Raw genomic sequence first — 22,835 nt, 5'->3', positions numbered from 1 at the left:
CACATGCTATATTCAGTCCCCAGCCTAAGTTTAGGTGAGGCCGTCATATGCAGGGTGATGCATCCAATAGTGATTCAGCAGCTGTAAAGATGGTAAGACATCTCATTCAGCACTGATTGAAATACCATGGCAAATTAAAATAGGCTTAACTATGCTCACGGTTCTGCAACTGCTTTTTGATTAGTGAAGAAAAATGTTGAGCCGTACTCGGTGTATTTTCTCAGGCACTTTTCACATCATCCTAATCAGACTGCAGATGTTACAAACCAGTGTCCTGGCAGGCTGGCCAGTGAAAAATGTTCCTGTGTTGGCATTGCTGAAGTTGACTTTTTATTTATTTCTCCAAACATGAATAGCCCAGCCAGAAGGAGAAGTGTTAGGCAGTTATTACAAATCCTGCCCTGAAACATTCATCAGCTTACGGGAAGGGCAGCTAGGGGGTAGCAGATGCATGCAAGCTTGTTCCTGGAATAGTATTCAACACCAGCAGAGAATGCCCTGCCAAAAATAATACCAGATTAAGGGATCCCTATTTAGGCACTGCAGCCTGTTGAGGATTTGGCAACGGCTTACTTGCACCAACGAAATCTGAAACTTTAGGAAAAACGATACTGCTCTTTGTCTCAAACTACAGCAAACCCTCAGAATTCCTATTGACATTTCATTTCAATTAAACCCAGCCTATGTTAGAGATGAAAACAACCATTACAACCCAAGCAAGATTAAACTAAATTATCCAACAGGGCAAATTTTTCCAATTCGACACCGTGCGAGTAAAGGAAAAGTTCAGACACAGCACTTGAAGAGTCCTGCCTGACCCTTCCCATTCCACCTACAGGGAGCCAACAGTGCTTTAAATTAACAAAGACTGTTAAATTTGTTACTGTCATTTAGATAGTTTTTTTGAAAGGCAATATGAAGATTGAGTTTGAAGTGACCGCCTTAATTTTAGGAGAGGGTAATTTATTGTCACCATCTAAACCTGTTTTGATATTTTATCAAAACAATACTATTTTAGAGCCATAGATACTAAGGAAAACAACAACCAGGACATTTGTGACACAGTTGTATTGAAAAAACATGATGGAGAAAACTACTTCATAAAATATATATATATATGAAACAAAAGAATAAAGCCTCAGGTATGCTATACTGTACCCCTACTGCCACAATGAACAATTGCCCAAACTGAACGAGGCACTGCATACTAATCTTTTAATAAGTCACAAGAAACTGAACCAAATAAGACAACTGTTGAACTAAGTAGTATGCAATCTTGACTGCCTTATATTAAAATTTTTAAAAAAATTACACCTCTTCTGATTCACGCTTTAAGATCAAACTGTGCTTTACATCTTTAAGTTCAGACATTGTGAAGCCCAAAAGCACAGATGGCTTGAGAGTTTTTATCGACTTTAGACACTGATGTCTCTTTCTCCCAAAAAAGGATGCAATATCAACCTTCCATGCACCCAGAACAGAAGATAATAGTTCTAGCTCCTTTTTAGTAGGATACGGCTTCTTATGAAAGTAATCTGCAAGGAAACGTTTTTGAACATCATTTGAGCTATGCTGGAATGGCTTCGGATTTAGTGCTAAAATATGAAGACCGTCCACTGAAGGCTGCCCCTTTGTTTCAATCTTATCAGTCTTTTGTCGTTTGGAAGGCACAAAATTCACCTCCTTTACCGGAACCTGGGCCGTACCACTATTTATAATCAGGAACGGCTGGTCCTCATCGTCTTGGTCCTCTGCAATAGCGTAAAGATGATCAGACTGCTTCCTCTTCGTTGGAAGAGTCACGGGGTCATGCTTTTCACCATTCACAAGCGGCAGCTCTTTCTTCACGTCAGGGTCCAGCTCCATTTTCACAGTTGGGTCACTGTCTTTGGGAGCGCTCCGACAGCGAAGCAAGTGTACCGCGATAGCTGTCAAGGTCATGTTGCCCGTGTATACCCCACAGCAGTGGATACACTTGAAAGCCGGAGTCTTGAGAATGGTATGCACAGTCGGCATGATGTGGTGCCTCTCCTTCAAATGGCTCTCGTAGGCTCCGTTGCTGGTAAACGTTCCGTAACAGAAGGGGCAAGTTGAGACTTTCTTATTACCCTTATTTGTTTCGGCAGTCTCGTGCTGCAGTCTTATGTACAGAGGAATAAGTGTCCTTGAATTTACCCCAGCGAGGATTGCTAGGTGCACTTCTCTTCCACGAAGTTTTTCTTCCGATGATGTTATATTGTAGTCAAAGTGAGGAAACAGGAGGTCCCCTTCGGAATTACTCTCCAGCTGAAACCCTTTCTCATCGTAATCCGTGTGCAGCTTCTTTTTGCCTTTATGTACATTTCTGGTGTGATCTACAAGGCTTGATAAGTCATGGAAGGTACTGGTGCAGAACAGGCAGGATAACCCATGCTTGAACAGATGTTCTATAAGTTCCATCTCAGAAAGGAAACATTTGCAAGAGAAACACCTAACTGTCTTGTCTTTCAACCACCTCAAAAAAGGCGCGCAGGCGGCCACTTTAGCAGTTTCCTGAGTAACCCTTTTCTTCAGCAAATTGAATTTGTGAGCTACCTGCACGTGCACCTGATAGACATTTGACGGGAACAGCTCACTGCAAACAGGGCATGTCTTCCACTGCTTTGCCTGCTTGAGAGCGAGGCTCACTTCAGAAGCAGACGGAGAAGTCTTGGCAAGGGCGTTGGTAGTAGAAGTGACGATCATAGGAGAAGGCACAGTAGCCAGAGGCTGAGGCAGCTGGTTAACTGTGCCAGACTGCATCAGCTGAACGGGCACTTGAGGCGATGTAACTGTTGCTACCCCACTACCAGGCTGAACGGGCAAAGTAACTGAAACTGGTGCAAGGGTGTATGTAGGGATCCCGTTAACTTGCTTCCCAGTTGGAATTAACTGTCGAAGCAGAGGACCAGCAGTCAGTAAAGTAGCGTTCTGAGAAACCCCTGGTCGGACAGACTGGTTGACAGGCAGAACCCCAGGAACAACAGGCTGACTAAACTGAAGAATCCCCGGTCCGAGAGACTGGTTGACAGGCAGAACCCCTGGCGCAACAGGATGGTTGAACTGAAGAACCCCCGGTGTGATCGTCTGGGTCACTGGAAGAATCCCAGGACCGTTGGGTCGATTCAAACCACCCACAGACCTGTTTGCAGTGAGGACTCCGGGCACACAAGATCTGTTTACCGGAACAGCATTGGCCCCAATGGGTCTATTTAGAGACCCAGCTGGCTGGGTCACAGGGAGAGCCCCAGGCATAACTGGACTGCTGACAGTCCTAACCGCCTGATTCACCGGGAGCAGGGTAGGCCTGACAGGCCGATTAAATGAAAGGACTCCTGGAGGAACGGCCCTGTTGATGGTGCCGGCGGGCTGGTTCAGGCAGAAGACCCCAGGCCTCACAGGCTGTTTCATCGGAAGCCGAGGAGAAACAAAGACCGGCTGGGAAACTGCAGGCTGGAGAGAAACCTTATTCTGACCTCCTGGGCCGGGGCCAGACACAAGCTGCATGCGTGACTGAGCCACCGAAGTCGTGGGGGTCGTACACTGAATGCTGCTGGAGGCACTTGAAACGCTCAGTGGTCCAACTGTATTTGGAACTGCTTTTGCAGGCACCAGGGCTTGATTCTGACTGCTTGTTGGAAGTGAAAGCTGAACACAAGATGTGGCAGGAGATGAGCTCGCGGAGGCTGTTGTAGGTATTAATGGTGGACTAGCTCCAACCGCGCACGGCTTCGGAGCTATACTGACAATCGGCAATGACTTCGCTTGTCCTGGCTTTTTAGGCTGCACTGAAATTGCAGGCCTCAATATCATCTCCAAGTCTTTGTGTACTTCAGATGTCAAGACGTGATAAATTAAAGAATCCCGGCTGTTAGCAAAAGCATTGCATTTTTTACAGTAGTGATCCGTAAAATTCTCTTCGCTTTCGTCAAGCCTGTCCTCACAATATGTGTTTATGAGATTTGGGAAGTGGGTCACCAGCACGTGTTTCTTTGTATTGTAATACAATGTGTCTGTAAACTGACATTTCAGACAGATGAAGTTGACGGAATCGCTGCGGAATTGCCTCATGCCGCCACTCACGCTATAGTTTTGTATTTTTTTCTTAGAGTGAAACATCCGAAGGTGTTTTCCCACTATTTTGGTGTGAGAAGCAAATGCACATTCTGGACACGGGACAACTAATTCTTGGTCAACTTCATCTTCATGGTAACGGTTCAAGTGGTTTTTGAAAGAAGTAAGGAATTTCGATGAAAACTTGCACAGGCTACAGCAGTATGGATTAGTTCTATATCTCTGTAAAAACAAGAACAAAAAGAGGAGAGTTACTTCAGAAGCTATCTATAAAGTGCACACTGATGCCAACTGTGAGAACATGCAAGTACAAAAAGTCACTATTCTCTCAATACTGGGAAAGATAGGATTCCTGTTGTGTGTGGGTAGTGTTTGTTTGTTTTCTGTAATGATGTATGTTTTCATTTACTCTTATCTGAAATTTTATCCACAATATGGTTTCCAATATATATTAAAAACGTTACATATTGAAATAAAAAACACCCATGCCAAGCTTCACCAACGCTTACTGAATTTATGAAAAAGATGAACCTGAATGTAAGACGACCTCCTAACGAATACAGCTATACATAAAAGCAGATGACCTCCCCCCGCAAAAAAGGTTGCATGAGTTGTCCTTCTCTCATCAGCCTGTATCTTCTCAGCTCCTGCAGACTCTGCTGCCACAGTAACTATGGTCACTGGCAATGCCTCCCCATCCAGGCTTCTGTCTCCTTCCACAATCCCTGGGCAAGCCAGAAAACATGAAGGAAGATAATATGCCTGGCAATTGGTTATGTAGGGCCAAGCCAGAAAGCACACAGGAAGGGGGGGCACAGCCACCAGTGCTTCCAGCCGATGGAGTCAGGCTTTTTTGCCGCTCTGCAAGCACACCATAGAGAGGCAGGGACAATCCACCCTTCCCCCGGTACATCCTGCCAGCAATAGAATGCAGGTAACTTTGCATAAATTTATATGCGAGCTGAAGATGCCCCCTTTTTAAAAAGCAATTTTAACAGAATGAAATTAGCTAATCCAGCGTTTTTATCCATCTCTGCTTCACTCATCTCTTTGGTTCCATAAGACTGGGCTTTTAAAATCAGTGCCTTTGAACAGAATCCCCAGGTGTGCGTGTGGAGGCTTTCCATTTATTTCAAAGAAGGAAACTTAAGTGGACGGGGAAGGCTTTATGACCAAGAGATCTCTCTGTACACATCAGAATTATTTAATTTTTTAAATATATAGATAACCCATTGTAAATATAACCATAAATAAGTATAAGTCAAAATAAATTCTTCGTAATATTAACATTATGAACAATAATGAATGTAATTCTCTCTACATATAACTTAAAGGGGGCTACCAACATTTGGTCCAACCGCTTATATTTTAGACTGTTGTACAGCTGTCATTGTTACCATGTTCATCATGCCCCAGACGTTTAATAACCAGTCATTCTTGGTAGGGACAGACTGATATTTCCAGTAGCGCACAAAGCGTTCCTGCTGCTACTAATAGGTTAAGCACCATTTCTTGGGCTGGAAAGCCCATCATTACAATATAATTAAGCAAAAGGTTCTTGAGCACAAAAGGAAAATAGACCTTCAGGACCTTTAACACAATGAGATACATCATCATATACCAAAAGATCTACAGCTTTACCACCATTATATGGAAGACATATGCCTTTACTGATTTTCAGATCCAGCATTTATCTCAAGTATTTCAATATACGCCTCCAAGGTGAGAAATTGCACTGCTTCGTTATTATAAAAATTATTTGTAAGTATATTGAAAAGAGCAACTTTTTGGTATATAAGACCTTCCACACGAGATTCTACTTCACTGCAAAGATAATTCTGCTCTTTTTAAAAGTGACAACTGAATTCTTTAACCTCCAAGAATTCACCACATGAGTACCTTAGCTTGATACAACAGAAAAGGCTGGAGGAAGCAAAATACAAATTAAATAAGTTATTAGGCAAAAAAAATGTTAGTTTATCACATTCTCACTTGCCAAATTAAGGTTTTAGACTAACCCCTCTCTAGTAGATGGTCAGCTCTAAGAAATATTGACATGTTTGGCACAGACATATACAACCACTTTTTCACTTTTGGGGGGTGGGGGGAAAACATGGACAATGTAGGTATGTTACACTTAATAGGCTCAATGAAGAAGAGAGATACAGCCATGGGTTCTCCAGCACAGGACCCAATTTGGGCACAAAGGAAAAAGATGCCTAGCAAGAAATCAAATATTTTGACACTGCAGACGGCACTTACATGTAAAAGGGCCCAGAGGGTTCTATGCTAGCTTCTGAGTGCTCACAAGTACCATGAAAGGTGCTTCTGCTAGATTGGCGGTCCCATTTTTCTTCTAACTTGACCCCCTTTCCACTGAGGTGTGTGTGTTTTGGCCATCAAGCCACAGCTAACTTACGGTGAACCCATAGGATTTTCAAGGCAAGAGACATTCAGAGGTAGCATGCCATTGCCTGCCTCTGTGTCACGACCATGGTATTCCTTGGAGGTCTCCCATACAAATATCAGCCAGGGTCAGAGCTGAGAGTGTGTGACTGGCCCAAGGTCACTCAGCAAGCTTCCACGGCTAGAGTGGGGATTTGAACCTGGGTTTCCCAGGTCTTAGTCCAACATCTTAACCACTACACCCCGCTGGCTCTCGTCCACTGAGTAACAGACCTAAACAGCATATGCCATACCCTCTGGATTGAGAGCTCCCTGTTCTGAGCAGTGTGCCCCAAAGAAAGAAAGTAATGTAGATATTCAGGGGCAAACATTTATTTCCCAGTAAGTCTATGGAGAAGACACATTCAGTGTCAGGGAACAATCTGCAGCTATCATTGTAGTATTGCAGATGGCAATCACATGGACACATCTCTTCACCAGTCTCCTCCCTCCTTTAACTTTTTACACAACATCATTAACTTGATTAGATAGCTCAATAAGTATAGATTCTATTAAAAGAAACTCAATAGCTACTTAGATCTTTTTCCTTTATCATCATCTTCAGGTGGACTTTAACAGCACCATAGCTCAAGTAAGGTACAACGTGGACTCCTACCACTGTATTCAGAAAATTAATTATGAAATATTGTGCTTGTCACCAATGTCATAGTACTGCCATGGAAACTGGATCACATGTCAGCTGGATCACAAACACTTGCAAGGGTGACTAAATATTCAGGTTAGCATTGGTTCAGATTTACTTTTGAGCGCCTTAGGAGCACAAACTAAAGTTGAGCAGTGGACTTCTGCCTGAAGGTTAAAACCCAGGACTGCTTAGTGGACATGGACAGAATGGAGCGGGTGCAGAGGAGAGCGAAGAGGATGATCGGGGGTCTGGAGACCAAGCCCTACGAGGAAAGGCTGAGGGAGTTGTGAACGTTCAGTCTGGAGAAGAGTAGGTTGGGGAAGGACGTGATTGCTCTCTTTAAATATTTAAAAGGCTATCAATTAGAGGAGGGCTGGGAGCAGCACCTGTTGACAGCAGAGGATAGAACTCATAATAATGGGCTTAAATTACGGGTGGAAAGGTACCGGGGCTTGATATTAGGGTGTTGTTTTTTTACAGTAAGAGTAGTTCAGCACTGGCTGCCTATGGAGGGGAAGGGTCCCCCTCACTGGAAGTCTTCGCCCAGCAACTGGACAAACACTTGTCAGGGATGGTTTAGGCTGATCCTGAGCAGAGCAGGGGATTGTACTAGATCTGTGAGGAATAATCTGAACCAGTATAGCACACATCCTGATACCTTTTTCTGCCTCCAAGTGCCTGATCAGATTCAAACAGTTGCTGTGGGAAACCAGCTACCATCATTGCAGGGAGTATCCTGTGGAGTTCCACAGGGCGCAATTCTATCCCTCATGCTTTTCAATCTCTCTATAAACCCCTAAGGACAAATTCATCTATAGCTTTGGAATTTGATGGATATCAATAAATATATATAAAACATATATAAATAATAATATATGCATTATCAGCAGAGAAAAATTAGAATCAAGTCCTACTGCATGCGCTTCCTCACTGCTCTCATGCTACACTTTTCTTCTCCCCCCGCCCCCATCACATATAGCACAGGCTCCTCTCTTTTCAACAGCTACTGCAGCGAGGAACTGAAAAAGAACTGGGGGAAATGCATAGGATAGTTGCCTAGCAACAACCCTATCACTTTTTCAATAGCCCAAAAGAGTCTGCCTCTGAGCACCTTTCAGTTGTCTTGTAGGAATCTTCTAGCCTGTTCTAACATTTCTGCCTCTCACAGGCGCACAAGCCGTTTCCAGATAACAGCCTGCTTCAAGGACGTTTTCTCAGGCTGACTTGATTTAAATCATCAGTTGCGTCTGTGAGCTTCTAGCTGGTAGGGGCGGCTCGCTCAGCTCCCGGAATGTTCCAGTGAGAGGGGGCGGCCTGCTCAGCAGCGCCTAGAAGGTTCGGTGAAGACAGCTCTATGATTAGTTGGGGGGGGGGGGGTCAGCAGGTTATGGTCAATGTTTTCCATAGGAGTTGTTAGTGAGAAGTTTCGTCAGTCCCCTTGTTCCCTTCCCCAACCCCCGCCCCGCGCTCCATGATGCTAGAAAGATTTTGTATTAAGCTCTGGAAACATTAGGCATCAAGGACCATCTACGCTGCTTAGGACTTCAGCTAGTGAACTAGTTTTGTTTTATATGGTATCTGCCTTCAAAGAACGGTATACAATGTTTTAAAATTCTTTTTCTAAAATTTCTCTAATAAAGCTCTATTTAGCTTCCAATGGTGTGAGTATACTGGCCAAACCCAGGAGTGCTTGGTCACGTTGCTGTACGGTTTGCTTCCACATGGTTTGCTCATATTACAGGGAAACATTGCATAGCCAAATACCATGTGGAAGCCAGCCAGCCTCCGTAACTGCTGTTCAAAGCAAAAGAGATTTTTAGAAAATCCTCCCTGGGCTCCCACAAACCTTTAGGATCACTTAAGTAACGCTCTGGATTCCAGACATCATCTTCTAGAACAGAGGCAGATGTACATACTTTTCGTTTGGCCGCAGATTCCCAAAGAGAGACATCACTCCATGAAGTGTTGTAGAAGTATTTTTCTCCCGGGTCAAAGCTTTTCAGAGTCTGAGAAAGAACACATATTGGTAAGAATAGTAGAAGGATAAGCTGTTTTATATAGTTGCATTAAAATCAAGACAGATAACAGAGCATAGTCAAACCAATACTTTTATTGCATTGACTCACAGTCATAGCAAACAACATGACATAGTCATTAAATTATCAGACTCCAAGAGCCTTGGAGCCTCTCACCCACTCCCAGCCTAACCTAATTCACAGGGGGGTTGTGAGGATAAAATGGAGGAGGGGTGAACCGCATCCTGACCTTCTTGGAGAGCAGGGTGGATAACATGTAACAGATGGATCCTTTGACCTAAACTCCAGTTAATATTGCACCCAGCAAACATTTCCAGTTATGTTTAGGAAAGAAATTACATACACTTTATACATATTTACCATCAGTATGCTGGTGCTGTATCCAGGGAAAATGAAAACCAGCGGTATATACTCATTGTCCAGGGTGGCTCGTGCTGGCTACACTGCGACATCATCCTGTCACCGGCAATGCTCTAGCCACAGATTTCACCCAAGCTGACGACACCATGGCCGGTCATGCGAGAAGTGACATAACGGCACTGGGATAATGCCAATGCCTCCCCCCCCCCATTTTCCCCCTGCTGCCCAGTTGAGCGGTGGTAGGAAGGGCAGGAGACCCGGCCAGCCTGAATGTATCTAGAACTGTGAGCAATATCTGGCTACTCCTATAAATAGCGAAGTCACTATTTCGGCTATACTTGTTCTTTAATATACTGCAATTGCTTGTGCAGTTAATATGCATAATGCTGGCCTGCTTGAACCTTTTGCCATTATCGGACAAGACACGGATTCTCATTCCAGTCATATTCATATATAGTGATCTACCATAATACAGCCCTGGTTAGTATTTGGATGGGAGACCACCAAGGAATACCAGGGTTGCTGTGCAGAGGAAGGCACTGGCAAACCACCTGTTAGTCTCTTGCCTTGAAAACCCCAAGGGGTCGCCATAAGTCGGCTGCGACTTGACGGCACTTCACACACACACCACAGTACAATTCCTTCTCTAGTTTTATAAAGGTTGAAAAAAGCATTCAATAAACACTGCTGCTTGCTAAGCAAAGGCAGAATATTAGCATCTCCTGGACAAATCACATCCTCTTTTATGCGTGTTTGTTTATAAGAAAACACAATATGAACTCTGTACTATATACATAATGTTTCATTTAGTGACCTGGATGAATAGGTGAAGATAGATGAGATATAAATACATTAAATGTATACGTAACTGACCTATATCAATATGCAGTATTACCACTTAGCTCTCTCAAAAGTTTTAAGTGTTATTATAGTACCCTCCAAATAAATCCCTAAACGGAAGCTGTTAACACTTGCAGGTTTATGCAAGGGTTATTCCACCAACTTTGATACTAATGCAATTACTTTATAAACTGAACCCATGAACTTATATGCATGACCAATGTATGCGTTCTTCACATCTTTTTTCCAAGCACAGTTCTAGTAGGATCCTACTAATCACTGCTCTCTAGGTGAGAAATCTATGCTGCCATGACTTCTCCAGCACACAGAACTGAATAAATAAAACCTTAAAATGCTTACAGGTCTCATGAAGTGGGTATTCATTACCTGCAGTATTTCCTGGCAACTATCACGCCCAATATCCACAAGGATGCCTTTCACTTTCTTCCGAGCCTTCCTTATATTATCAAGGTTTTGAACAGGAATTTGAAACATGTTGAACTTTTCCTGGAAGACAGAACAGAACCATGTAAGTAGAACACGTATACTTGTTTAAGAATACATCCCACAGAAAGTGCATGTGCATCTTAAAAATTTAGATTAATCTGACTTTTACTTGAGCATATTTTGGTAAATGGGTAATTTTTTGATCAACCTCATCATCAAGTAACACTTTATACAGCAGACTACATCTACCATAGATTAGCATTCTGTTTACTTCATTTCTATATGCACCATAATATAAATCAACACAGCAAATCAACACAGTACCTCACAGTGTGATACCAGGGTGCTACATTAAATGTGAATCATCCAAGATTTGAGTATTTAAAAGCAACAAAATTCCACCCCTACATTACTGCTACCGTTAGAATTCTTTATTCCTGAGGGGGAGGTGCCATCCTTCAATTCACGCATTAGCAAGGAAACTCAAATCAGAAGTTGTTCAGTAGAAGGAAGACCCCACAAGCTGACCTTTTCCCTGCAAAAACTGCACTCATTTTGCTTGAAAAGCATCACTCGAAGCATCACGCTTATGCTCAGAATAGTTTTGCGAACCACACTTCGTCATCTAGAATAATTTCATGAGAGACTTCCAAATGCAATATGTGAATTTCAGACAAATAATTCCTCTTTGGCATGACATACATTAACCATGCTGCCATGAACCGTAACACCAAAACAACAAGCGAGCTGTTTCAATAAAAAGGGTAGGGCTACATCTTGGGGAAAAAGCAATACAAGCACTATGTGATACCACTGAATCAATCTGTGGCAAAGTTACAATAAGGCAGCAACAGCCGCTCTCCATCCCATGCCCTTCACAAATGGTATACACAACCTTAAGATCTCAGAAGCTACTTAGAAGAACATACACAATATGTGTGCATGAGTTTTTGGAAAACTACTATATATATCCCCAAAACTTTCTACACATACTTCCAAATTCCTTCCCAGTCACGATTCTAAGGTCATACAACAGCAAGTCCCCAAGATGCTTTATTTTTGATAACATTCTAGGGTGTGTTCTGTGACTACTACCTCTTTCCAAATTGCCAAGCCATTGGGAACTGGGCACTTCAAAATATGAACTCAAACTCCACGTCCTTCTCTTCTCTTGAAACAAATCGACATGTCATGCTTAAATTAAAAGCAACAAAAATTAGAATACTTTTAAAGGAGTAAGTATGGCGGGGCTAGGGCATTGGTAAACTGGCCATTAAGATATTATCAAGCACCTGGGTCAGTCATGATCAAATACTCCATGAAGTCGAGAATGCCACTGCATAGGAGGTACCTTTTTAACTGCCTCACACTATAATCGAACAGTAAAGCAGGATCGCGGAGATAAGGCAGGTGTTTATGTCCCATTTAAATTCCAAGGGTGAAAGAAAGAAACTGGGGCATATCTGCTGACAAAATTTGCTTGTGATGGAAATCTGGCAGCAGCTGTGTAGAATACTGGTCTCAAATTTAAAAAAAAAGGTTTGGATACAGCATCAGTCCCCCTTTTTAGATGCACACCTTAACGTGGTGAGGGGGTTTGTCGGCGTCAGGGAAGCTGAGAGCAATACCGTAAGGGGTCTAGACTCTATCAAGAGACTAAACTCCTAGCAGAGTCACTCAAGACGGAATGGTCACAGCTGAGACACCAGACGAAGATGCAACCACCCCCTTAAGGGATCAATGGCCACATCCGCAGAAGAGAACAGGCAGTTCCAATGGGGATGGGGGCAGAGGAATCCCTGAAAGTTAGCTACTGGGCAGCAGCAGTAGTGGAAGGTGACACTGGCAGAGGATCTTTCGTAGACAACGGCAGTGCCACTACGGCTAACCCTGGTTAGTACTGCGCAGAAGAAAGCACTGGTAAACCACTTCTGACCAACTTTTACCTTGAAAACCCTATGATGAGACAATCCAAAATGAAAAAAGATATAGTGCTGGAAGATGGGACCCCCAGGTCGGATGGCACTCAATCTGCTACTGGGGTAGAGCAGAGGACAAGTACGAGTTGCGCTGTTCTTAATGATGCAATTGAACTAAAGCCGAAAGGACATTCAGTGGTTGACATGAATAGATGCAAAAGGAAAGTCCGAAGCTGTTCGACGCATGTAATAGGAACATGGAATGTGAGAAGCATGAATCAGGGTAAGCTTGAAATTGTTAAACAAGAAATGGAACATTGTCGAAGGCTTTCACCGTCAGAGTTCATCGGTTCTTGTAGGTTATCCGGGCTGTGTAACCGTGGTCTTGGTATTTTCTTTCCTGACTTTTCGCCAGCAGCTGTGGCAGGCATCTTCAGAGGAGTAACACTGAAGGACAGTGTCTCTCAGTGTCAAGTGTGTAGGAAGAGTAATATATAGTCAGAAAGGGGTTGGGTTTGAGCTGAATCATTGTCCTGCAAAAAGTATCAAAGGTAATGTGCTAATCATTGTCCTGTAAGTATCAAGATAATGTGCTGAGGGTGTGGTATGTTAATATGGAACCATTGTATCCTAACTTTCAGTTAGGTCACAAGGTCTACCGGAAACCAACTCACACAGATCGCTACTTACACAAAAACTCCAACCACCACCCCCGACAGAAAAGAGGAATAATCAAAACATTAATGGACCATGCAAGATGGATCTGTGAACCATAGTTTCTCAAGGAAGAAACTAATCATCTAAATCACACACTGCTAGCAAACGGCTATTCCAGAAATGAAATCAGAAGGGCCATTAAACCAAACAAAAATCAGAAAACTCAGGAAAAACAGTCTCCCATAGGAAAGGTATTATTGCCATTTATTAAAGGAGTCACTGATAGGATGGAGAAACTTTTGAAAAAACATAACCTACAAACAGTGTTTAAACCCACCAAGAAAATACAACAGATACTACGATCAGCAAAAGACAAAAAAGACCCCCTCACCTCTGCAGTAGTATATCGTATACCTTGCAGTTGTGGACAAGTTTACATCGGGACCACAAAACGCAGCATACAAACAAGGATAAAAGAACATGAAAGATACTGCAGACTTGGCCAACCTGAGAAATCAGCAGTGGCTGAACATGGACTGACACAAACAGGACACAGGGTCTTATTCCAAGACACTGAAAGACTGGACAATTCTACCAACTATTTTGTCAGATTGCACAGAGAAGCCATTGAAATTCATAAACATCAGCACAACTTTAACAGAAAAGAAGAGAGTTTAAGAATGAATAAGGCTTGGCTTCCTGTCCTGAAAACCTCCAGACTAACAAAGACTATAGTCCACAATAGCCATGCAGATTAGTTTTGGATTTCACACATTAACAGATCACTTCAGGATACAATGGTTCCATATTAACATACCACACCCTCATTAGCACATTATCTTGATACTTACAGGACAATGATTAGCACATTACCTTTGATACTTTTTGCAGGACAATGATTCAGCTCAAACCCAACCCCTTTCTGACTATATATTACTCTTCCTACACACTTGACACTGAGAGACACTGTCCTTCAGTGTTACTCCTCTGAAGATGCCTGCCACAGCTGCTGGCGAAACGTCAGGAAAGAAAATACCAAGACCACGGTCACACAGCCTGGATAACCTACAAGAACCAAGAAATGGAACGTATGGACATTTCAGTCCTGGGAGTAAGTGAATTAAAGTGGACTGGATTAGGACATTTTCAATCAGAAAATTACAAAGTGTTTTATTCAGGGAATGACAAAAAGAGAAGAAGTGGAGTTGCTTTAATAGTGAGGCAAGATGTAGCAAAGGCAGTCACGAGCTACAATGCAAAGTCTGACAGAATAATATCAATCAGACTTCAGGGAAAGCCTATCAACATAAGCATAATTCAAGTTTATGCCCCAACTACAGATGCGGATGAGGAAGAAACTGAAAGTTTTTATGCCAGTGTTCAGGAAGAAATTGATCACACACCTAAACAAGATATGCTGATAATCATAGGTGATTGGAACGCAAAAGTAGGAAACGAAGCAGAATCAAATGTTGTTGGCAGATTTGGGCTAGGAGCACGGAATGAAGCAGGAGAACGCCTCGTAGAATTCTGTGAAGACAACAATCTGTTCATTGCAAACACATGTTTCAGGCAACCAAATAGACAATTGTACACATGGACCTCACCAGACGGCCAGTATAGAAATCAAATAGATTATATAATTGGAAGCAGAAGATGGAGAAGCTCTATTCTCTCGGCCAAAACAAGACCAGGAGCCGACTGCAGTACAGATCATGAATTGTTAATATCAAAAATCAAGGTAAAGCTTAAGAAAAACACCAAAACATTCATAGCACCAAAATACAAACTAAGCAATATTCCGGAAGAGTTTAAAGACCATGTAAGGAACAGATTTGCATTACTGAGTTCAAGTGAATGTAAACCTGAAGAACTATGGGTGGAAACTAGAGATATTATCAAGGAAGAATGTGCAAAGACTGTTCCTGTAGCCAAAAGAAAAGAAAAACCTCGATGGATGTCTGAGGAAACTCTTAAAATTGCCAGAGATAGACGAGAAGCAAAAGTAAAAGGTGACAGAAATAAAATCAAAAGTCTAAATGCAACGTTCCAGCGACTCGCACGTAGAGACAAAGAGACCTATTATAATAACCAGTGTAAAGAAATAGAAGAGAACAACAAAAAAGGAAGAACAAGAGATCTGTTCCACAAGATCCAAGAAATCAAAGGGAAATTTAAAGCACGGTTAGGCATGCTGAAAGATCAGCATGGAAATACGTTAACTGAACAGGACAAAATAAAGAAAAGGTGGGAACAACACACTGAAGAACTATACAGAAGACATGAAAGGATAAAAAAATTTTTCCAAGAAGAATCTTTTGAAGAAGAACCTACAGTTTTAGAAAGTGAAGTGAAAGCTGCATTGAGGGCAATCGGGAGAAACAAATCACCTGGAGCAGATGGGATATCAATAGAGCTATTCCAAGCCACAGAAACGGAGTCCATCAAAATCTTGACACGAATATGCCAACAGATATGGAAAACAAAACAATGGCCCACAGACTGGAAACGATCCATTTACATTCCAATTCTCAAGAAAGGAGACATCAAAGATTGCAGCAACTATCAGACGATCACATTAATTTCTCATGCAAGTAAAGTGATGCTCAAAATCTTACAGCAAAGGCTGTTACCATATATGGAACGAGAAATGCCTGATGTTCAAGCTGGTTTCAGAAAAGGAAGAGGCACTACGAGATCATATTGCAAATATACGCTGGTTACTGGAGCATATGACAGAATTTCAGAAGAATATCAGCTTGTGTTTCATAGATTACAGCAAAGCTTTTGACTGTGTGGATCATGAAAAGCTATGGCTGGTTTTAAAGGAAATGGGTGTGCCACTACATCTGATCATTTTGATATGCAACCTGTACTCTGGACAAGAGGTCACAGTTAGAACAGAATATGGAGAAATGGAATGGTTTCCAATTGGCAAAGGTGTCAGACAAGGATGTATTTTATCTCCCTATCTCTTCAATCTATATGCAGAACATATAATTAGGAAAGCTGGATTAGATTTAGATGAAAGGTGGAGTGAAAATTGGAGGAACATTAATAATTTGAGATATGCTGATGACACTACATTATTGGCAGAAAATAGTGAAGATTTGAAACGACTACTGCTGAAAGTTAAAAGAGAAAGTGCCAAAGCAGGACTACAGCTGAACATCAAGAAAACAAAAGTAATGACTACAGGAGAATTACACAACTTTAAGGTTGACAATGAGGAAATTGAAATTGTTCAAGACTTTCTATTCCTTGGCTCCACCATCAACCAAAAGGGAGACTGCAGCCAAGAAATCAGAAGGAGACTGAGACTGGGAAGGGAAGCCATGAAGGAGCTAGAAAAGATTTTGAAGTGTAAGGATGCGTCACTGGCTACCAAGACTAGATTAATTCATGCCATCGTATACCCTATTACTATGTATGGGTGTGAAAGAAAGCTGATAGGAAGAAAATAGATTCCTTTGAAATGTGGTGTTGGAGGAGAGTGTTACGGATTCCGTGGACTGCCAAAAAAACAAATCAGTGGGTTATAGATCAAATCAAGCCTGAACTGACCCTAGAAGCTAAAACGACTAAACTGAGGCTATCGTATTTTGGCCACGTCATGAGACGACAAGAGTCACTGGAAAAGACAGTCACTGGAAAAGTTGAGGGCAGCAGGAAAAGAGGAAGACCCAACAAGAGATGGATTGACTCAGTAAAGGAAGCCACAGCCTTCAATTTGCAAGATCTGAGCAAGGCTGTCAAACATAGGTCATTTTGGAGGACTTTCATTCATAGGGAGGGTCGCCGTGAGTCGGAAGTGACTTGACGGCACTTAACACACACACACAGTATCAGTTGCCATGCTATAGGAATACTGAATATATTGACTGAAGGTCTGGAACAGCTAATTCTGACTGTACAGCATCCTGACTGCCTGGCGTGAAACTGCAGCCATCACATATTATATAGATAGTAGGTGGAGCAAGGGGGGAGAGGGCTTCAGCACTGACGGCACTAGGAAATGTAGCCAGATGGTACTGGAAGATGTACGTAGGTTGCCAGGCAGGATAAAAATCAGTTTTCCACAACAGCCCTTTCAGAAATGAGACCTGTTTCACACATAGCTCCAGCTAGAAAAGCAAAGGTAAAAGATAAGCCAAATGTGCATAGGAGAAACTACACTTGCCAAAGGTAATGGGAATGAGGTAGAGGCAGGGATGAGCCAACTAAAAAGGCAATGTAGGCAGTTGCCTAGGGCAACATATTTTGAGGGCCATCAAAAGCCCACACTGAGCAATTCCTCCTCCTCCATCTTTGTGTGTGTGTGTGTGTTAAGTGCCGTCAAGTCGCTTCCGACTCATGGAGACCCTATGAATCAGCGTCCTCCAAAATGTATTTGACAGCCTTGCTCAGATCTTGCAAATTGAGGGCTGTGGCTTCCTTTATTGAGTCCATCCATCTCTTGTTGGGTCTTCCTCTTTTCCTGCTGCCCCCAACCTTTCCTAGCATGATGGTCTTTTCCAGTGACTCTTGTCTTCTCATAATGTGACCAAAGTATGACAGCCTCAGTTTAGTCATTTTAGCTTCTAGGTGCATCCCCTTTTTGGATGCACACCTTAACGTGGTGAGGGGGTTTGTCTGCGTCAGGGAAGCTGAGAGCAATACCGTAAGGGGTCTAGACTCTATCAAGAGACTAAACTCCTAGCAGAGTCACTCAAGACGGAATGGTCACAGCTGAGACACCAGACGAAGATGCATCCACACCCTTAAGGGATCAATGGCCACATCCACAGAAGAGAACAGGCAGTTCCAATGGAGATGGGGGCAGAGGAATCCTTGAAGGTTAGCTACTGGGCAGCAGCAGTAGTGGAAGGTGACATTGGTGGAGGATCTTTAATAAACAACGGCAGTGCCACTACGGCTAACCCTGGTTAGTACTGCGCAGAAGGAGGCACTGGTAAACCACTTCTGACCAACCTTTACCTTGAAAACCCTATGATGAGACAATCCTCCATCTTTGGCCGTGCCATAATCCACCCTTACCTGGTCGGCGTCTGCAGCTGCATGCTTAGCAGTGGGGTTGACACAAGAGATGGAGGGAAGAAGACTTGGTTTTTATATGCCAATTTTCTCTTACCTTTTAAGGAGAATCCAACCAGTTTACAATCTCATTCCCTTCCTCTCCCCACAACAGGCACCTTGTGAAATAGGTGGGGCTGAGAGAGTTCAGAGAGAACTTTGACTAGCCCAAGGTCAACCAGCTGGCTTCATGGGGAGATTTGGGAAACCAGCCCAGTTCACCAGAGTTAGCGTCCACCACTCATATGGAAGAGTGGGGAATCAAACCCGGTTCTCCAGATTAGAGTCTGCCACTCCAAACCACCACTCTTAACCACTGTACCACACTGGCTCACCCTGTGTCTGCACCCTCCCACCAACCTAGCCTGCCTAGGTGAAGATGATAAAAGCAGCTTCCTCAGCCTGCAGGCAAACAGCGTTGGTGGTGCTTCTTCCTTCCTTCCCTAGAGCTGCAGCAGTGGCACAGCTTCTTTTGCAAAGGCCACCACTGCAAGGGTGTTTCTGTGTGCCGCTGCTCTTGACTCCTGGGTCTTGTCTGAGAGGGAGAAACTAGCTGAGCTGCAACCTTGTGTGTGTGCACGCTCCATCTGACTGGACTGTAAACCTTATCCTTGTTGTAGATTCTTTAGGGTACCTGACTGGCCTTCATCAGAATCTAGCTACGACTTTCCTGAATAGCAGAAAAGAAGCCTCCCTCCCTCTAAGCAGCTGCACAAAAGATACAGGCTTCTCTCTTGAGCCATGCTCCCCTAGATTATTTCGTGTCCACTACAAGCTTTTGATTTCCCCATAACTTATTATCAGGGTGGAATTACCAACAAAAAAATCCCACCAAATAATATAAACAGAAATCTTGTCCCTCTTGAATGTGTAACTTAAAAACAAAAACTCACGTAAGCTTGTATAAATTGGGCTACCAACAGGGCTGGAGGAAAATGTCCTCTCCCTTAACTAGAGGCTTAACGTGTGGAACGGGCAGCTGAATGTTCTCATGGCATGGAAGTAAATAATATCCCATTAAGCCTCTATTAAAAGAACGGAACATCTCTTCTCCAGGCAGTTGGCAACCCTGATTGTGAACAAGTCCAGCGCTAGAATAAAAACAAGTCAGTCTTTTCAGGTGGTACAAGAACCATGTTCATTTTTATTAAGAACATTTTTTTTACCTCCATTCTATATAACATGTATTTAACGTATGCAGCAAAATCCATGCTCCTCGCTAATGGTCTTTGCCACCCTTCATTCCTGCCGCTACATCATTTTAAAGTAAATGAACTAAAAGTTCGTTGCAGGCCTCTGACTTTTCTCTCTATTGAATGTGGTTGAGGGGGCAATGTCAGAGCTTGCCCGGGGTGCTGAAAACCCTTGAGCTTGCCCTGGAAAGGGCATTTATTTAAGAAATTCAATAAGGTTGAAACACCAGCACACAGGAGTGAAAGAAGGTGACTTGATATACAAGGTCAAGGGCTACATAGCACAGACGATTTGACAGCTATGTGTCTGCGTATCACCACTTACTCTGTGCCACAGTGTAAGAAAAGACATTTGCTCAACTAATTTTTTTAAAATGCATTTTATACTACAGGCTGCCATTCTCCTTTCTTCCCAGAAAGCCAAAAGTGCAACCTGATACCAAGCTCCTCCCAGCACTGCACTCTCTATTCCAATCTGCCTGTCGTTCCGCACTGAATGTAGACAAGAGGCCTTATGGGGCCTGAAACCTTTTTTTTTTTTTGCACCCTCCCCTTTAAATATCCAGCCTGGGGGAAGAGTTCTTGAAAGCTTGCATACTGCTTTGTACTATTTTGGTCAGTCCTGATGAAAGGTATTACACGCATATGCGCAAACCTACAGCCGGATGTATGATTACTTGGGAGGGATGGGGAAAACTATGATTCTGAAATCCAAAGTCTGTGGTTTGGATCAATGTATTGCAATATAATACAAGCTGAGCATCCCTTATCTGGACAGCTGATATCTGGACTGATCAAAAAAACGGATCCTTTGAGCTGGCATCCAGGCATTACTCGCAGGCCCTCAGCAGTGCCAATGATGGCTCAATGTACATAAAATTATTTAAAAATATTGTTTGAAATTATATTAAGGCTATCTGTATAAAGTATATATAAAACATAAACAAAATTTGTGTTTATTATTATTACGAGAGGGTCCCCTCTCATTATGTATATGCAAAAATATACCAAAAGAGGGAAAGATCGAAAATACGGACCACTTCTGGTCCCAAGCAGTCCGGATAAGGGATGCTCAACCTGTATAATAATAATTGTGTTGGGTTTTCCAAAAGATTTCTTTAAAAAAAAAAAAATTCGGGGTTACAAAGGAGAAGAGGGAAAACGGGGAAAGAGTAATAGATTTTACAAATCTCGTTGGGTCAAGCATCCAGGACATGCCCTCCAGTATTATCTCATTATTTTCCAAATATCAAGTCTTACGTTTCTATCTTATCTCGAAGGCTCTTGGCAATCACTCTCAGACTGCACACATGATAGGATTGGTTTCACCGAAGAGCATTGAGCAAGAACCCGGGGACGTGGGTCCAATCAGACGCGAATTCTGAACCGTGCAAATCTGGGAGCCGCGCTCGGTAAGGAACTCGCCCCAGCGCATCCCTCTCTGCACCCGAGAGCCACGGCTGGACTTCCCATCAGCTCTCAGCAGGCCAAACAACTAGTCCTCTTTCCCACCCCCACCCCCGCTCAATAAAGAAAAGAAAGCACCTGTTCCTTGCAAAAACTGTGACATTTCCCCCAAGAGTTCGATCCCTGATGGCAGCCTCTCTGCACACGCGGGGGTAGAACGGAGGGCGCGCGGGGCGGGGAGAAGCCCGCGACCGGCATTGGCCTGGGCGGCATTGCCGAGTCGCCGGGTCCACGGCACGCGCGCCCGCCCACGGGAACGCAGCCCCGACCCGGGGGCGGGCGTCGAGGAGGAGAGAAAAAGCCCCCCCTTTTTTTGCGCGGTGTTGGCGATTCTCCGTTGCCGCCGTAGCTTGCACGGTGAGGAACCCCCCTTTTTTGGAGGGGGGGTTTCGTGGCAAGAGACTAACAGGCGGTTTGCCAGCCCCTTCCTCTGTGACGCTACTTATTTTATTTTAATTTTTTTTATTAACAGCTTCCAGCAGTTAATAGGTCAAAATCACTGTATTATGGGACTCCATCGTACCAGGTAACTGATATCCAAAATACAGATCATTTGGGAGGGGGATCACATCCTTATGTGTGTGCAAAGTGCCTTCAAGTCGCAGCTGACTTATGGCGACCCCTTATGGGGTTTTCAAGGCAAGAGACTAACAGAGGTGGGTTTTGCCGGTGCCTTCCTCTGCACAGCAACCCTGGACTTCCTTGGTGGTCTCCCATGCAAATACTAACCAGGGCCGACCCTGCTTAGCGTCTGAGATCGGACGAGGTCAGGCTAGCCTGGGCCATCCAGTGGGGGGGGGGGAGAGAAAGAGACGCTCTGGCAAGGGCGCGATGTGGGGAGCAGGAGGTTCCCTCCAACGTGGGCGGCGGCGGCGGGACCTTGAGTGGCGGCGGCGGCAGCGAGACGCCGCGGCTGGCTTGCACCTACCTGTCCGGCCTGTAGGGGGCGTCCGCTGCCTGCCCGCGGCTCCTGCGCTGGCGCCTCCCCGAGGCGCGCGGGCGCGCTGCAGCCGCTTGGCCTGTCGGCCGCTCGCTCCGCAGCAGCAGCAGCAGCCCCGCCCGGCTCCGCCTGCTGCTCTGGGGCGGGAGCCCCGCGCTCACTGGGCCAGCCGCACCGGGGCGGGAGGAGGCGGCAGCGCCGGCATCACTGCCCGCTGGGCGCCCGGCCGGCCGGCCGGCCCTGCACGACGGGGCTCGGCTTCCCCACCTCAGGACAGGCGCTCGAAGCCCTGCTGCTGCTGCTGCTCTCCACCCACCCACCTACCTACCTCCGCCCGCTCCTCCCTCCTTCCAGGGCCAGAAAGAGAAAATGGCGCTCGATTTGTCCCAGGAAGTGACGTCCCCCGCTCATTTGCATACCAGGCGGTTGACCAATCAGGAGGCGCTTGATCCACCGCTCCCATTGGCTCCCTCCATCAGCACCAACTCTCCAGGAAGGATGGTGTGAGGAGGGCAGCTCCTGGGATGCGCTCCAGGAGTTCCTGGGAGTTTCCCTCTCCTTCCCAGTTGCTCACCTGTGGCCCCCAACCGCCCCCTCTTGCTTTGGCACCTCTTCCAACAAACTAAAGTGGAAACTCCCGCGTGGTTTTGTGATGTGACGTCATCCCCGGGGGGCGGGGTCTTTGTGACGTCACTCTCAACGTGATGCGACCACGTGAAC

General features: G+C 44.3%; 1 protein-coding gene across 1 annotated transcript; it reads right to left on the bottom strand.

Moving 5' to 3' along the window:
* Positions 1 to 1,308: 1,308 nt before the first annotated feature.
* ADNP2 (ADNP homeobox 2) lies at positions 1,309 to 22,181 on the bottom strand. Its single transcript, XM_056854481.1, has 4 exons — positions 22,104 to 22,181; positions 10,807 to 10,926; positions 9,100 to 9,189; positions 1,309 to 4,314 (listed from the first exon to the last, which is right to left on the bottom strand). Exons 2-4 carry the CDS (start codon positions 10,912 to 10,914, stop codon positions 1,309 to 1,311), a joined length of 3,204 nt encoding a protein of 1,067 aa, XP_056710459.1. The 5' UTR covers positions 10,915 to 10,926; positions 22,104 to 22,181.
* Positions 22,182 to 22,835: the final 654 nt, after the last annotated feature.

The sequence above is a fragment of the Euleptes europaea genome, chromosome 8 (assembly GCF_029931775.1).
Source record: "Euleptes europaea isolate rEulEur1 chromosome 8, rEulEur1.hap1, whole genome shotgun sequence".
Taxonomy (NCBI): domain Eukaryota; kingdom Metazoa; phylum Chordata; class Lepidosauria; order Squamata; family Sphaerodactylidae; genus Euleptes; species Euleptes europaea.
The sequence above is the reverse complement of the archived record's forward strand: the minus strand, read 5'-3'. Positions and strand labels throughout refer to the sequence as shown.